At 36.8% G+C, this 13,896-nt stretch overlaps 2 protein-coding genes and 1 pseudogene across 3 annotated transcripts; all 3 read right to left on the bottom strand.

Annotated features, from left to right (window-relative positions):
* Positions 1–1,890: 1,890 nt before the first annotated feature.
* Positions 1,891–5,508, bottom strand: LOC149007042 (cytochrome P450 CYP72A219-like). The gene is made up of 5 exons (XM_089167537.1): positions 4,199–5,508; positions 3,871–4,091; positions 3,213–3,454; positions 2,662–3,046; positions 1,891–2,541 (listed from the first exon to the last, which is right to left on the bottom strand). The coding sequence occupies exons 1-5, from the start codon at positions 4,482–4,484 to the stop codon at positions 2,116–2,118; spliced, it is 1,560 nt and encodes a 519-aa protein (XP_089023663.1). The 5' UTR covers positions 4,485–5,508; the 3' UTR covers positions 1,891–2,115.
* Positions 5,509–5,955: 447 nt separating this feature from the next.
* On the bottom strand, positions 5,956–9,209 carry LOC149007041 (cytochrome P450 CYP72A219-like). Its single transcript, XM_089167536.1, has 5 exons — positions 8,314–9,209; positions 7,983–8,203; positions 7,415–7,656; positions 6,716–7,100; positions 5,956–6,605 (listed from the first exon to the last, which is right to left on the bottom strand). Exons 1-5 carry the CDS (start codon positions 8,594–8,596, stop codon positions 6,180–6,182), a joined length of 1,557 nt encoding a protein of 518 aa, XP_089023662.1. The 5' UTR covers positions 8,597–9,209; the 3' UTR covers positions 5,956–6,179.
* Positions 9,210–10,437: 1,228 nt separating this feature from the next.
* Positions 10,438–13,281, bottom strand: LOC149007040 (cytochrome P450 CYP72A219-like; annotated as a pseudogene). Its single transcript, XR_016174978.1, has 5 exons — positions 12,632–13,281; positions 12,304–12,524; positions 11,665–11,906; positions 11,128–11,512; positions 10,438–11,008 (listed from the first exon to the last, which is right to left on the bottom strand). The product of XR_016174978.1 is annotated as a cytochrome P450 CYP72A219-like (transcript).
* Between the last annotated feature and the right edge of the window lie 615 nt (positions 13,282–13,896).

The raw sequence follows: 13,896 nt of genomic DNA, 5'->3' as shown, positions 1-13,896 counted from the left end.
GCAAATGGCATCACTCAATTGCAACAACTCCAAGGGGATAATTTTTATTTCAACCCCTATCAAAGTTATTTCTAAACTGAAGAAAGAAAAAAAATGATACTTTGCATTTGCCTCTTTTGTGGTATTAAAAAAAATTAACTAAAGGATGCATCATAATTTTCCTAACTAAAATACCATTATCGTGTATATGTTAAAGATTGTACAATGTATGTCCATTTTGATCCAACGATTTATATTAAAAAGGTGAACTATAGTTATAATTATTATTTTATTTTTATATTCAAGGTTCTTCAAATTTCAAATTTACTAAATTATGCCTTTGATTGAAACTCCCACCATTCCTATCCCACCAGAAAACCCTAGTTTGAAGAATAATAAAAAAAAAATAAAAATCTTCTAAACAAATTTACTTTCCCCAATAACTACTGGTTGCTATGAGCCTACCAGCTCCACAACTATATCATTTTCATGTAGTAGACTTTGCCATTAAGAATCGTATATTATTATATAAAATAATAATACACTGAAAGAAGAAATAAAAGAATTACATCTGGTAGTAGACTTTGCCATTAAGCATCGTATATTAATATATAAAATAATAAAACACTTAAAAGAAGAAAAATGATAAAAGAATTACATCCTATAGTATACTTCGCCATTAAGCATTGTATATTAATGTATAAAATAATAATACACCTCTACACCTAAAAGAGGAAAAAATAAAGAACAAATTGCACATGTATCCTAAAATAGAGGCCATAAAGCACTAACACCCTACTTTATGTTTTAAAAATATAGACATTTTAAAATTGGATTTTCATTTGACATATTAGTCCAATTTGTCATTGAAAACTGTTAAATCACTGTTTATTTTTTTCCTTCATATTTTGATTAGGATATTTTCAGAATTAAAAGAAAATAAACAGTGATTTAACTGTTTTCAGTGTTAAATTAGATTAATGTGGCAATAAAAATCCAATTTGGGGGATGTTTGTGTTTTTCCAACATAAAGTGGGTTGTTAGTGGTAACTGTTAAGTAGCTTGGTCCGCTTAAGCAAGGTTCCGGTATCGAATCTTTGTGAATGCAAAAAATCCCTGCTGGGAGACTCACCCACCACAGCCAAGTGTGCGACGCGGGTCGAACACCGGTTTATATAAACTGGGGTTGGCAAACTAGAAAAAAAAAAAAAAAAAAAAAGGGGGTGTCAGTGCTTTAAGGCCTCTATTTTGGGTGCTCGTGCAATTTGCTCGAAAAGAACTAAAAGAATTACATCTTGTAGTAAACTTTGCCATTAAGTATCATTCCAAATAAATTTGGTAAGAGCCTAGTCACTATAATTCGATTTAATCTCACCCGGTGACTCCAAGTAAGTCGATAAGAAATTAGCACAAGAATGAAGTTCCCATACTTTGATGGACAAAGACTGATCACGTAGAATTCATGAGCTCTTCATTAAGTGGCTTTGGTCATTGCCGTTTGAGCAATCCTTAAAATGGTGAGAGTACCATATATGATTCTACTAATTATATCTTGGGTGAAGAAAAAGACGACGCTTCATCGGGTACTCCCCCTTCCATTTAAATTCCTGGGGTGTAAATGTAATAATTTGTAAATTCAGAAGATGTATATGTAATTTGTTCTTAAACCTATTTATTAATAGAAGGTAAAATGGTAATCTCCCCACAATTGTTAACAGCAAATATACAGTGTCAATCGTAGCAAACCTTTGTCAAGTTCACAAATATTAACTCCAAAATCAAGAGGTGCATTAAAAAACTCATTATCTTATGTGTAAGAAAATTCAAAATTCAATTGAAAGATTTTTTTTTTAATATTTATTTTTTAGAAACTAGTGATTTTTTTTTTGGGTAAGAGGAAGCTAAAGCTTTATATATTTGAAGTGAAGGGAAGTTCGGTTTTACACACCAGGGCCATGACCCATGACAAGAACCTTTGTTATGCAGCCACTTTAAAAACAAGAACTGCTGTTCATAACTACATTTCATTGTCAGGTATACACTCATAGTCTCATTCTTATTTCTTACATGTCAAATTCTTGCCTTATCAGGCTTCATACATAGTACAGTAACTCATCAATGATCATGAAGATGATCTTACAGTTTATGCAATATGATTTGAGCACCATGTTGTGGATGAAGAGTTGTTACCATGGTAGGAGCATGAGTGTACGATGGAGAGAGTTCGAAACTAAATCGTTGTAGAATCATTGACAAAGCCATCTTTGCTTCCATCATTGCAAATTGCTGTCCGATGCATATTCGAGGACCCCAACCAAATGGAAAATATGAGACTTGATTCTTTGTGGCCTTTGAGACTCCCTCTGCAAATCTTTCCGGTTTGAATTCATCTGCATCTTTACCCCATATGTCATGATCATGGTGAAGAAGGACTACTGGTAACATTAACTCTACCCCAGGGGGAAGAGATATTTCTCCTAGTTTTACATTCTTGTATGTACATCGATCAAGAAATAACACCGGCGGATATAACCTGAGAACCTCATTAAAAATCATTGTAACCTGCAATGCAGAAATAAGAAGGATACTAAGTTTAGTGACGGAAAAAAAATAATCTGTGTTCTAAGTTTAACAGACTCTATACATATGTATCTAAGATTGGTTGGAAAAACAAGTCCTTACAATTTTGAGGTGATTTAGTCCTTCAAAATTTGGTTTGTTTTTTCCAAAGACTTGTAAGACTTCTTCCCTTGCACGCACTTGCCATTCTGAATGCATACTTAATATGACCATTGTCCAAACAAGAAGAATAGATGTGGTTTCTTGCCCTGCAAAGTAGAATAGTTTACATTCTCGGATGATGTCTTCAATGGTCATCCCAGCATCCTTCTTATTATTTTCTTGAATTTCACTTTCGTTGGATTCAAGTAACAGGCCCAACAAGTCATTGTTGTTGGCTGCTGCAGCCTTCATAGTCTTCTGTCTTTTGTTGATGATGTCCATTAACAGGGATCGCACTTCTCTATTGATTTCTTTCATTCTGTTGTTCCTTTTCGTTGGCAAAAAACTGTATATAACAAGGTTGTTAGGGGCAAGTAAGAAAATTCTTTAATTCATCCCCATTTATATGGGTGTGAAAAACTGCTGTCACACATATGAAGCTATCGAAAATGAATATTGGTTTGTTGTTTGTAATGTTCAATAGGAAAAGAGACAAGAAAGATGAATTGTACCTAAAACCAGGGATGAATGAAGTCTGAAACGACTGGATTAAGAGTTCGCCTTGTTCATCTTGTAATTTAAATATTCGTTTACCTTCCTCGTACGAGCTACCAAAGGCTGCCTTAGAGATGACATCCCCAGTTAAACTTTGGAGTTCTGGCCAAACATCCAATTCACAAGACCCTTCGGATGCCAACTTCTCCCATTTGGTGACCATCTCATTAGAACTAGTATAAAATGCTGATAACATTCCCTTTAACAGTTAACAAAAAAGAAGAAGATACATCTATCAGCATTACCATAATATGAAAAAGCTAGCAAAAAACTTATAACAATATGCAATCTGGGGTGCTCATGTTCAATGGAAACCTCTTGATGCTCTGATTAGAGTACTGATCGATTTAATCCAAATTGAAGACACTAAAGAATTAGTGGTAAACCTAAACTGGCCGGCCCTAGCAGAAGTGAATAATAGAAGATTGATTACATACATTTTAATGGAACTTATAGAGACAAAAGCAGACCTAAATTGACCCCAGGAGAAGTGGTGATTACAGATATCTATAGCTTTGATCTTGAAAGAGAAGATCCTTTTATCCAAAAAATGAAAATTTTCATCATAAGCATTTAAAGGGATTAGAAGGAAATGCCAAAGATAAAGAAAAGAACCTTTAGTTTTTCCATATGAAAAGCAGGGTTAATGATCTTCCTATGTTTGACCCATTTCTCACCCTCATAGGTTACGAGTCCACTCAAAAACAGTTGAAAGAATCGATTTCCACGGATCTTTGCAAAGTCACCAAACTTGCTGCTGGTAATGTCCTTTATAAGGTTAGGATCCAATATATACAATCTTGGATTTGTTCCAAACCAAAATGCAGAGTTCTTACCTGCATTTTCATCTCAAATCATCAACAATTAATATATATATGTGACAGCAAAAAACTTCAGGGCTTAGAAGACAATCAAAGAGAGTGAAATAGGAGTTAATACATACCATATTTCTGTATGGTTTGAAGATGAAAAGGAAGGACACGTGGGACAATATCATGGGACAGGTTCATGGGCTTGGACTGAGCTTCATAGAACATCTTAATGGCCTCTTTCAGGTCCCCCACCACTGGCTTGTAAGGAGTAATTTTGATACCTTGTTCCTTGAGAAGCCTCTCCAGCTTCTTGGGTTTCCACCATGCCCAATCTAACACTTTCCACCCCAACCACAATACAACCAAAACCCATAATACCAAAATTGAATTAAACCCAGTTTCTCCCACCATCATCATCACTTCTAGCACGAGAGAGAGAGAGAGAGAGAGAGAGAGAGAGAGAGAGAGAGAGAGAGAGAGAGAGAGAGAGAGACAATACTAGGAAGTCACAAATTGGAAGCCTGCAACTACAGAAGCTAGCATTCAAAGGATAAACGGATCAAGTCATGCCTTTATGGGTCAAACTCGAAAACAATGCCTTTATGGGCAAGGCAAGTCAACCATCACAACAAAATCTCAACTTGTTGGCCGTTTTACTTACCCAAGCGTGGCCGGCAGCATTCTATTGTCAACACATAAGCCTTACTTGGGATGCAAGACATGTTTCTAGAATTTCCGCCGAATCCCCTTCACTCACTATGGTTCTTCAGGTCACCATTGTTGGGTCCTTCACATGGAGGTGTATCCATGTGTTCATCATAAATAGATAGAGAACTGCTGGGTTGATTTCAAACGCAAACACACAAGAGAATTTAATGCAAAGATAGAAGATGAGGAGAGGGACTTTCTTGCTCGACCATTCTCTCACTTTGTACTTTATTCCATCGATTTACAAGCATATGAGAAAAACGCAGGGGGCAAAGGCCTTTTCTCTGTAACTCCAACCTAATATCACGATTCTTTCCTTTCCTTAGATTGAAATCCAGAAGCTTAAGAACAAACTGAAGAGAACCAAACCTTTTCCACTTCTTGCTTTTAATGGGTTACTATTCTCCTAAATTCACAAAAATAACGATGCGTGAGATGGTCATGTTACCTCGAATAAGAAATTAAGAGGTCGCCCTCACCACATCTACAGCTCTGGAGAAGTCGAACATCAAATTTATGCAGAAACCCAGGTATCAATTCCTTGTGTAGGTTTTCGAAATAAAATGAGTGTGCTTTCCCTGATTTTTTTTTTTTTTTTGGTAAACACTTTCCCTGAATTTTATGTGCTACTTCTCCAAAAGCTTTCAGTAGGGAGGAGTGGGAAGGAGGGTTAAAGTTGCGCAAAGGGATTAGGATGAGAATTGATGGGAAGGGTGGTTATTCAAAACCCTTTTTGATTTTCTTTTGGAAAATTTGGGGCACTCATTGAGTTATCCAATTTATCATTTGTTATTCTTCAGTTCAATTATAGATTTTTAATTCTAGGGGTAAGGCCACCTAAAAAGTCCTTTCCCCAAACCCCACAGTGTGTGAGCTTCGGCACTGGGTACGCCCCTAATATTATCCGCATATTGAACAATGGAATGACCAAAATAACTCCGGCCCCCAAATAGTGAACTCAAACTGTCTATTACTGTCTGCTTGTCGTTGCTCTCAAAAAGTCTGGACCTATGAATACGATGTGACTAATATTTCCTTATACCTTCGCTAGCAAGTACTCTAGTTCAAGTCTGGATCTAGAGTAGACCTAAAGCAATCTCAGCACAATCTAACGAGGTCCCCAACAATTTCTCCACATATCCGAAGCTAGATTTTTGGACACCTAACCTTAGTCCAGCCCGACAAGATCCTCAAATCCTCTAAAAATTACAATACCTTCTGGTTTATAAGAAATTTTCTTATTTCTTAACGTATTGCTTGACCACTTTGATACACATTTCTTCTTACAAAATAACTGTATGCATAAGGGGATTAACACATTAAACATAACACTAACTGTCAAAACAACTCACATGAAAGTTTCTAACAATAAATCATCAAAAAATGATGATTATGCAGATGATTTTACAGTTTATGTAATATGATTTGAGCACCATGTTGTGGATGAAGAGTTGCTACAATGGTAGGAGCATGAGTGTAGGATGGAGAGAGTTCAAAACTAAATCGTTGTAGAATCATTGTTAAAGCCATCTTTGCTTCCATCATTGCAAATTGCTGTCCAATGCATATTTGAGGGCCCCAACCAAATGGGCAAAATGAGATTTGATTCTTTGTGGCCTTTGAGATTCCCTCTGCAAATCTTTGTGGTTTGAATTCTTCTGCATCTTCACCCCATATGTCATGATCATGATGAAGAAGGATTATTGGTAACATTAACTCTACGCCAGGGGTAAGAGAAATTTCTCCTAGTTTTGTGTTCTTGGATGTGCCTCTAGCAAAAAATAAAAATGGCGGATATAACCTAAGAACCTCATTAAAAATCATGGTAACCTGCAGTGCAGAAAAAAGGAGGATACAAGTTAGTAAAAAGACAAGAGTGTTCTAAGTTTAATAGACTCTATACCTGAGTATCTAAGATTGGTTAGAAAGCAAGTCCTTACAATTTTGAGGTGATTTAGTCCTTCAAAATTCGGTTTCTTCTTTCCAAAGACTTGTAAGACTTCTTCCCTTGCATGCACTTGCCATTCTGAATGCATACTTAATACGACCAACGTCCAAACAAGAAGAACAGATGTGGTTTCTTGCCCTGCAAAGTAGAATAATTTGCATTCTTGGATGATGTCCTCAATGGACATCCCAGCATCCTTCTTTTTATTTTCTTGAATTTCGTTTTCATTGGATTCAAGTAACAAGCCCAACAAGTCATTGTTGTTGTCTGCTGAAACCTTCATAGTCTTCTGTCTTTTGTTGATGATGCCCATTAAAAGGGATTGTATTTCTCTATTAATTTCTTTCATTCTTCTGTTCCTTTTTGTTGGCAAAAAACTGTATACAACAAGATTGTCAAAGGGCAAGTAAGAAAATTCTTTAATTTCATCACTTTTTATCTGGGTATGAAAGTGAATAAATCCAAAAATATGTGACAGCCTGAACTCACTATCATCTCAACTATATGATGTTGATTTATGAGTAACAATGTTATACTTGGTGAACAATTGCATTTTTTTTTCTCAGAAGAAGCTAAGTATCTAAAATCTGTTGCCACACATATGAAGCTATTGAAAATGAATATTGAGTTTTGTTTGTAATGTTCAATAGGAAAGGAGAATAGGAAAGGAGACAAGAAAGATGAATTGTACCTAAAACCAGGGATGAATGCAGTCTGAATGGACTGGATGAAGAGCTTGCCTTGTTCATCTTGTAATTTAAATATTTGTTTACCTTCTTCGTACGAGCTACCAAATGCTGCCTTAGAGATGACATCCCCAGTTAAATTTTGGAATTCCGGCCAAACGTCTAATTCACAAGACCCTACGGATGCCAACTTCTCCCATTTGGTGACCATCTCATCAGAACTTGTATAAAATGCTGGCAGCATTCCCTTTAACAGTTCAAAAAGATGAAGATACATCTATTAAGATCACAATAATATGGAAAATTTAGCACAAAACTAGTAACAATACATAATCAAGCCTAAACTGGCTGGCACCAGGAGAAGTGGTGAGTAATAGAAGAGTGATAAGACACATATTAATGGAACTCATAAAGACAAAAGTAGACCTAAATTGACCCAAGAAAGTGGTTAAGAAAGATATGTATAGCTTTAACCTGAAAAGCAAAGATCCTTTTATCCAAAAAAAGATGTAACTATTTCATTATATACATTTAAAGGGCTTAGAAGGAACTGCCAAAGATATAGAAATGAACCTTCAGTTTATCCATATGAAAAGCAGGGTTTATAATCCTCCTGTGTTTGATCCATTTATCACCATTATAGGTTACGAGTCCACCCAAAAACAGTCGAAAGTATCGATTTCCACGGATCCTCTCAAAGTCACCAAACTTGCTGCTCATAATGTCCTTTATAAGGTTAGGATCCATTATATACAATCTTGGATTTGTTCCAAACCAAAAGGCAGAGTTTTTACCTGTAATTTCATATCTCAGATCATCAACAGTTAATATATAAAACAGAAAGGGGGAAAAAATCAGGGCTTAGAAGACCACAGAGAGAGTGAAAATAGCAGGTAAAACATACCATATTTCTGTATTGTTCTAAGATGAAAAGGCAAGACACGTGGAATAATATCATGGGACAGGTTCATGGGTTTGGACTGAGCTTCGTAGAACATCTCCATGGACTCTTTCATGTCCCCCAGCAGTGGCTTGTAAGGAGTGATTTTGATACCTTGTTCCTTGAGAAGCCTCTCCAGCTTCTTGGGTTTCCACCATATCGAATCTAACACTTTCCACCCCAACCACAATACAACCAAAATACATAATACCATAATTGAATTGAACCCATTTTCTCCCACCATCATCTCTACTTCAAGCACAAGAAAGAGAGAATACTTGGAAGTCCCAAGTTGGAACTCTGCAACTACAGGAGCTATATACCTGCAAGAAGAGAGAGGTAGCTAGGGCCTTTTAAAGGATAAAGAGCAGATGTAGTCATACCTTTATGGTTCAAGTCGAAAACAATTCCTTCGTGGGGAAGGCAAGTGTCACCTTGCCCCCAAGAAGAAAAAAAAAGTCAACCATTGCACCAAGACATGTTTCTAAAATTTCTGCCCAACCCCCCTAACCCGCTATAGTTCTTTGTCAGCTCACCATTGTTGGGGTCCTTGACATGGACGTGGATTGGGATTGATTTCAAGATTTGAAATCAAATGCAAACAAGCAAGAGAATTTAATACAAAGAGAAGAAGATGGCTTTCTTGCTTGACCATTGTCTCACTTTGTGCTTATTTCCTCCGCCGATTAACAAGCATATGAGGAAAACGTGAGGGGGAACGCCACAAGGAGCATTCTCATCCTTTCTCTGCAACTCCTACCTAGTATCACGATTCTTTCCTTTACTTGATCGGAACCAGAAGTACGACAAGAAGCTTAAAGAACAAACTGAACAGAACGAAACCCTTTCCACTTTTTGTTTTTAATGGGTTATTCTCCTAAATTTTCACATAAATAACGAAAGGGTAACATTACCTCCATTAAGGAAGATGTCACTTTCAAGGTTTTAGAGGTTTAGAGTATTTGGCAATATATCGGTCAAACGATTTTAAAAGAGTTTTTGGTTCGTATCATGTTTGAATAAAAGAATAGAACTTATCAAAATACATATGAAAGTAACATAATTTAAATAAAAAATAAAAAAACTCTATCTTGAAAAAGAAGAAAATGATCATAAGAATAAAAAATCATCTTTCAATTGAGAGGTTGTATGTCCAATCCATTCTCTTGCCTGGTCACATGGTTTACAAATTGCCCTAAAGTAGTTCATGCCTTTAAAGATTCAAGGTTTCACCTCACATCTTTGCTCAAATTAATGTCAAATGCATCTTCTAGTGTATGTCCAAGACTCCAAGTCCTGAAAGGTTTGAAAGTTGTTCTCTTCGACGTAACACATTCTTCACTCTGAACAGTAAATTCTCCTAACTTTTGGGGATGTGCAAATTCAGGAAATTTCTCTTCATGTATAAGATTCAGTGTCAATGGGTGAACTTGTCACAAATAATAAGATGCAAGAATCTACAGCTCGTAACGAGACTAGGCTTTTTCCCTCTTTTAAGCTGAAAATATATTTATGGGTATGCATCATATTGCTATATATCGGTGTGTATTGCATTGTATCACTACGTATTGGCCGGTAAATTGAGAGACCCAAGAGACAATTTGGAAAAATAAAAGTTTAGATACGTATCGGCCTGTATTGTATCGCAGGCTCGCGATACCGATACGATATGATACATACTTATACTTTAAACATTGATCACATCACCTCATCAACAGCACTAGAAATCGAACAGCAAATTGATGCAGAGTTGATACAGGTATCAATTCTTGGTGTAGGTTTTTGAGATAAAGTGCGTGTGCTTTCCCAGAATTCATAAGCTACTTCTCCAAAAACTATTGAGAGCCGTAGGGATAGAGACTAGAGAATCATAGGAGGTAATGGGAGAGAGGGGTAATGTGGGCAATTCGAAATTTTAGTGGAGAAGTAGAGAACTGGAGAATGAAACGTAGAACCGAAGGGTAATATGAAGATTTTGCGAATTCCAGTGGAGAAGGAGCCAGGAGTATAAAGAAGCTAAAGCTTTATATATCTATATCGAAGAAAAGGGAAGTTTGGGTCGGCAAGAACCTTGATCATGCAGTCACTTCAAAAACAGCTGCTATGTGACAATTCACAAGGAACTAAATTTCATTGGCAGGTATACACTCATAGACTCTTTTTTACATGTCAAAACCTCAAGGCTTCACACATAGTAAAATAAATCATAAAAAACTGATGAACATGAAGATGAGTTACAGTTTATGCAATATGATTTGAGCACCATGTTGTGGATGAAGGGTTATTACAGTGGTAGGAGCATGAGCATAGGATGGAGAGAGTTCAAAACTAAATCGTTGGAGAATCATTGCCAAAGCCATATTTGCTTCCATCATTGCAAATTGCTGTCCAATGCATATTTGAGGGCCCCAACCAAATGGAAAAAATGAGACTTGATTCTTTGTGGCCTTTGAGACTCCCTCTGCAAATCTTTCTGGTTTGAATTCGTGTGCATCTTCACCCCATATGTCATGATCATGGTGAAGAAGGATTATTGGTAACATTAACTCTATCCCAGGGGGCAGAGATAGTCTCCTAGTTTTATGTTCTTGTATGTGCGTCGCTGAAGAAATGTCACTGGTGGATATAATCTAAGAACCTCATTAAAAATCATTGTAACCTGCAATGCAGAAACAAGAAGGATACAAAATTTAGTTAAAAAAAAAAAAAAAACTGTGTTCCAAGTTTAATAGACTATATACATGTGTATCTGAGATGGGTTGGAAAGCAAGTCCTTACAATTTTGAGGTGATTTAGTCCTTCAAAATTCGGTTTATTTTTCCCAAAGACTTGTAAGACTTCTTCCCTTGCACGCACTTGCCATTCTGAATGCATACTTAATATGATCATTGTCCAAACAAGAAGAACAGATGTGGTTTCTTGCCGTGCAAAATAGAATAATTTACATTCTCGGATGATGTCTTCAACGGTCATCCCAGCATCCTTCTTTTTATTTTCTTGAATTTCGTTTTCATTGGATTCAAGTAACAAGCCCAACAAGTCATTGTTGTTGTCTGCTGAAACCTTCATAGTCTTCTGTCTTTTGTTGATGATGCCCATTAAAAGGGATCGCACTTCTCTATTGATTTCTTTCATTCTTCTGTTCCTTTTCGTTGGCAAAAAACTGTATACAATAAGATTGTTAAGGGCAAGTAAGAAAATTCTTTAATTTCATAACCTTTTATTTGGGTGTGAAAAAACTGTTGGCACACATAATGAATATTGGTTCTGTTTGTGAAGTTCAATAGGAAAAGGGATAAGAACGATGACTTGTACCTAAAACCAGGGATAAATGCAGTCTGAAAGGACTGGATGAAGAGCTCCCCTTGTTCATCTTGTAATTTAAATATTTGTTTACCTTCTTCGTACGAGCTACCAAATGCTGCCTTAGAGATGACATCCCCAGTTAAATTTTGGAATTCTGGCCAAATGTCCAATTCACAAGGCCCTTCGGATGCCAACTTCTCCCATTTGGTAACCATCTCACTAGAACTTGTAAAAAATGCTGACAACATTTCCTTTAACAGTTAAAAAAGAAGAAGATACATCTATTAGAATCACAACAATAAGGAAAATCTAGCACAAAACTTGTAATGATACGTGATCTTCGGGGTGGTCATGTTCAATGGAGGCCTCTTGATGTCTGTTTAAAGTACTGATCAATTTAATCTAAATTGAAGAAACTAAAGAATTAGTGGTAAGCCAAACTGGCTGGCACTAGAAGAACTGGTAAGTAATAGAAGAGTGATTAGATACATATTAATGGAACTCATAAAGACAATGTTAGACCTAAGTTGACCCCAGAGAAGTGGTTAAGAAAGATAAGGACCTTTCTATCCCAAAAAAAAATGCAACTATTTCATTATATTTACGTTCAGAGGGATTATAAGTAAATGCCAAGATATAGAAAAGAACCTTTAGTTTTTCCATATGAAAAGCAGGGTTTATGATCCTCCTATGTTTGACCCATTTCTCACCATCATAGGTTACGAGTCCACTCAAAAACAGCCGAAAGTGTCGATTTCCAGGGATCCTCTCAAAGTCACCAAACTTGCTGCTCATAATGTCCTTTATAAGATTAGGATCCATTATATACAATCTTGGATTTGTTCCAAACCAAAAGGCAGAGTTTTTACCTGTATTTTCATGTCTCAAAGCATCAGCAATTCAACATATAAACTAGAAAAAATTTCAGGGCTTAGAAGACCATCAAAGAGACTGAAAAATTGGAGGTTTAACATACCATATTTCTGTATGGTTTGAAGATGAAAGGTAAAGACACGTGGAGCAATATCATGGGATAGGTTCATGGGCTTGGACTGAGCTTCGAAGAACAACTGCATTAGCTCTTTCAGGTCCCCCACCAGTGGCTTGTAAGGAGTGATTTTGATACGTTGTTCCTTGAGAAGCCTCTCCAGCTTCTTAGGTTTCCACCATACCCAATCTAACACCTTCCACCCCAACCACAATACAACCAAAATACATAATACCAAAATTGAATTGAACACAGTTTCTCCCATCGTCATCACCACTTCAAGTGCAAGAGAGAGAGAGAGAGAGTACTTGGAAGTCCCAAGTTGGCACCCTGCAACTACAGGAGCTAGGTCCTTGCAAGCTGAGGGAGGTAGCATTTAAAGGATAAGGAACAGATCAGGTCATGCCTTTATGGATCATTCGAAAACAATGCCTTCATGGGAACGGCAAGACAATCGTCGCCTTGCCCAAGAAAAAATAAAAAGACAACCGTCGCACCAAAGGTCAGCCTTGCTTGGGATGCAAGACATGTTTCTAAAATTTCCGCCCAACCCACCTCACCATTATAGTTCTTTTTCAACTCACCATTGTTGGATCCATGCCTTCTCCATCATAACTAGATGTCTAGATAGGAAGAAGTCTTGACAGAAAACTCCTGGGTTGATTTTAAATCTTGAAGTCAAATGCAAACAAACAAGAGACTTTAATGCAAAGAGAAGAAGATGGCTCTCTTACTCGACCATTCTCTCACTTGTTGCTTACTTCATCGATTTATAAGCATATGAGTAGAACCTACGAGTCACAAGGAGCATTCCCATCCTTATCTCTGCAACTCTGACCTATTATCACGATTCTTTCCTTTACTTGATTGAGAACGAACAAACTGAAGAGAACGAAACCTTCTTCGTTTCTTCTTTTGATGGCCTCCTGATTTCACTTAAATAACGATAAGCATGATGAAGGATCATGTTAACTCGAATAAGAAAGAGATCGCCCTCACCACATCGACAGCTCTGAAAAAATCGAACAGCAAATTGAGGCAAAGATCCAGGTATCAATTCTTGATTAGGTTTTCGAGATAAAATGGCTGTGCTTTCCCTGAATTTCATGAGCTACTTCTCCAAAAGCTAGGGAAGGGATTAGTAATGTGGGTATTTCGAAATTTTGACGGAGAAGAAAAGGTAGAACGGAGGGGTAATATGGAGATTTTGCGGGATTGCAGAACAGAGTACAGAACGTTGCTTTTTGCGCGCA

This window comes from Hakea prostrata, chromosome 8, assembly GCF_041222555.1.
Source record: "Hakea prostrata isolate BN-2017 chromosome 8, UWA_Hpros_2, whole genome shotgun sequence".
Lineage (NCBI taxonomy): Eukaryota > Viridiplantae > Streptophyta > Magnoliopsida > Proteales > Proteaceae > Hakea > Hakea prostrata.
This window is presented reverse-complemented; position numbering and strand designations above follow the sequence as displayed.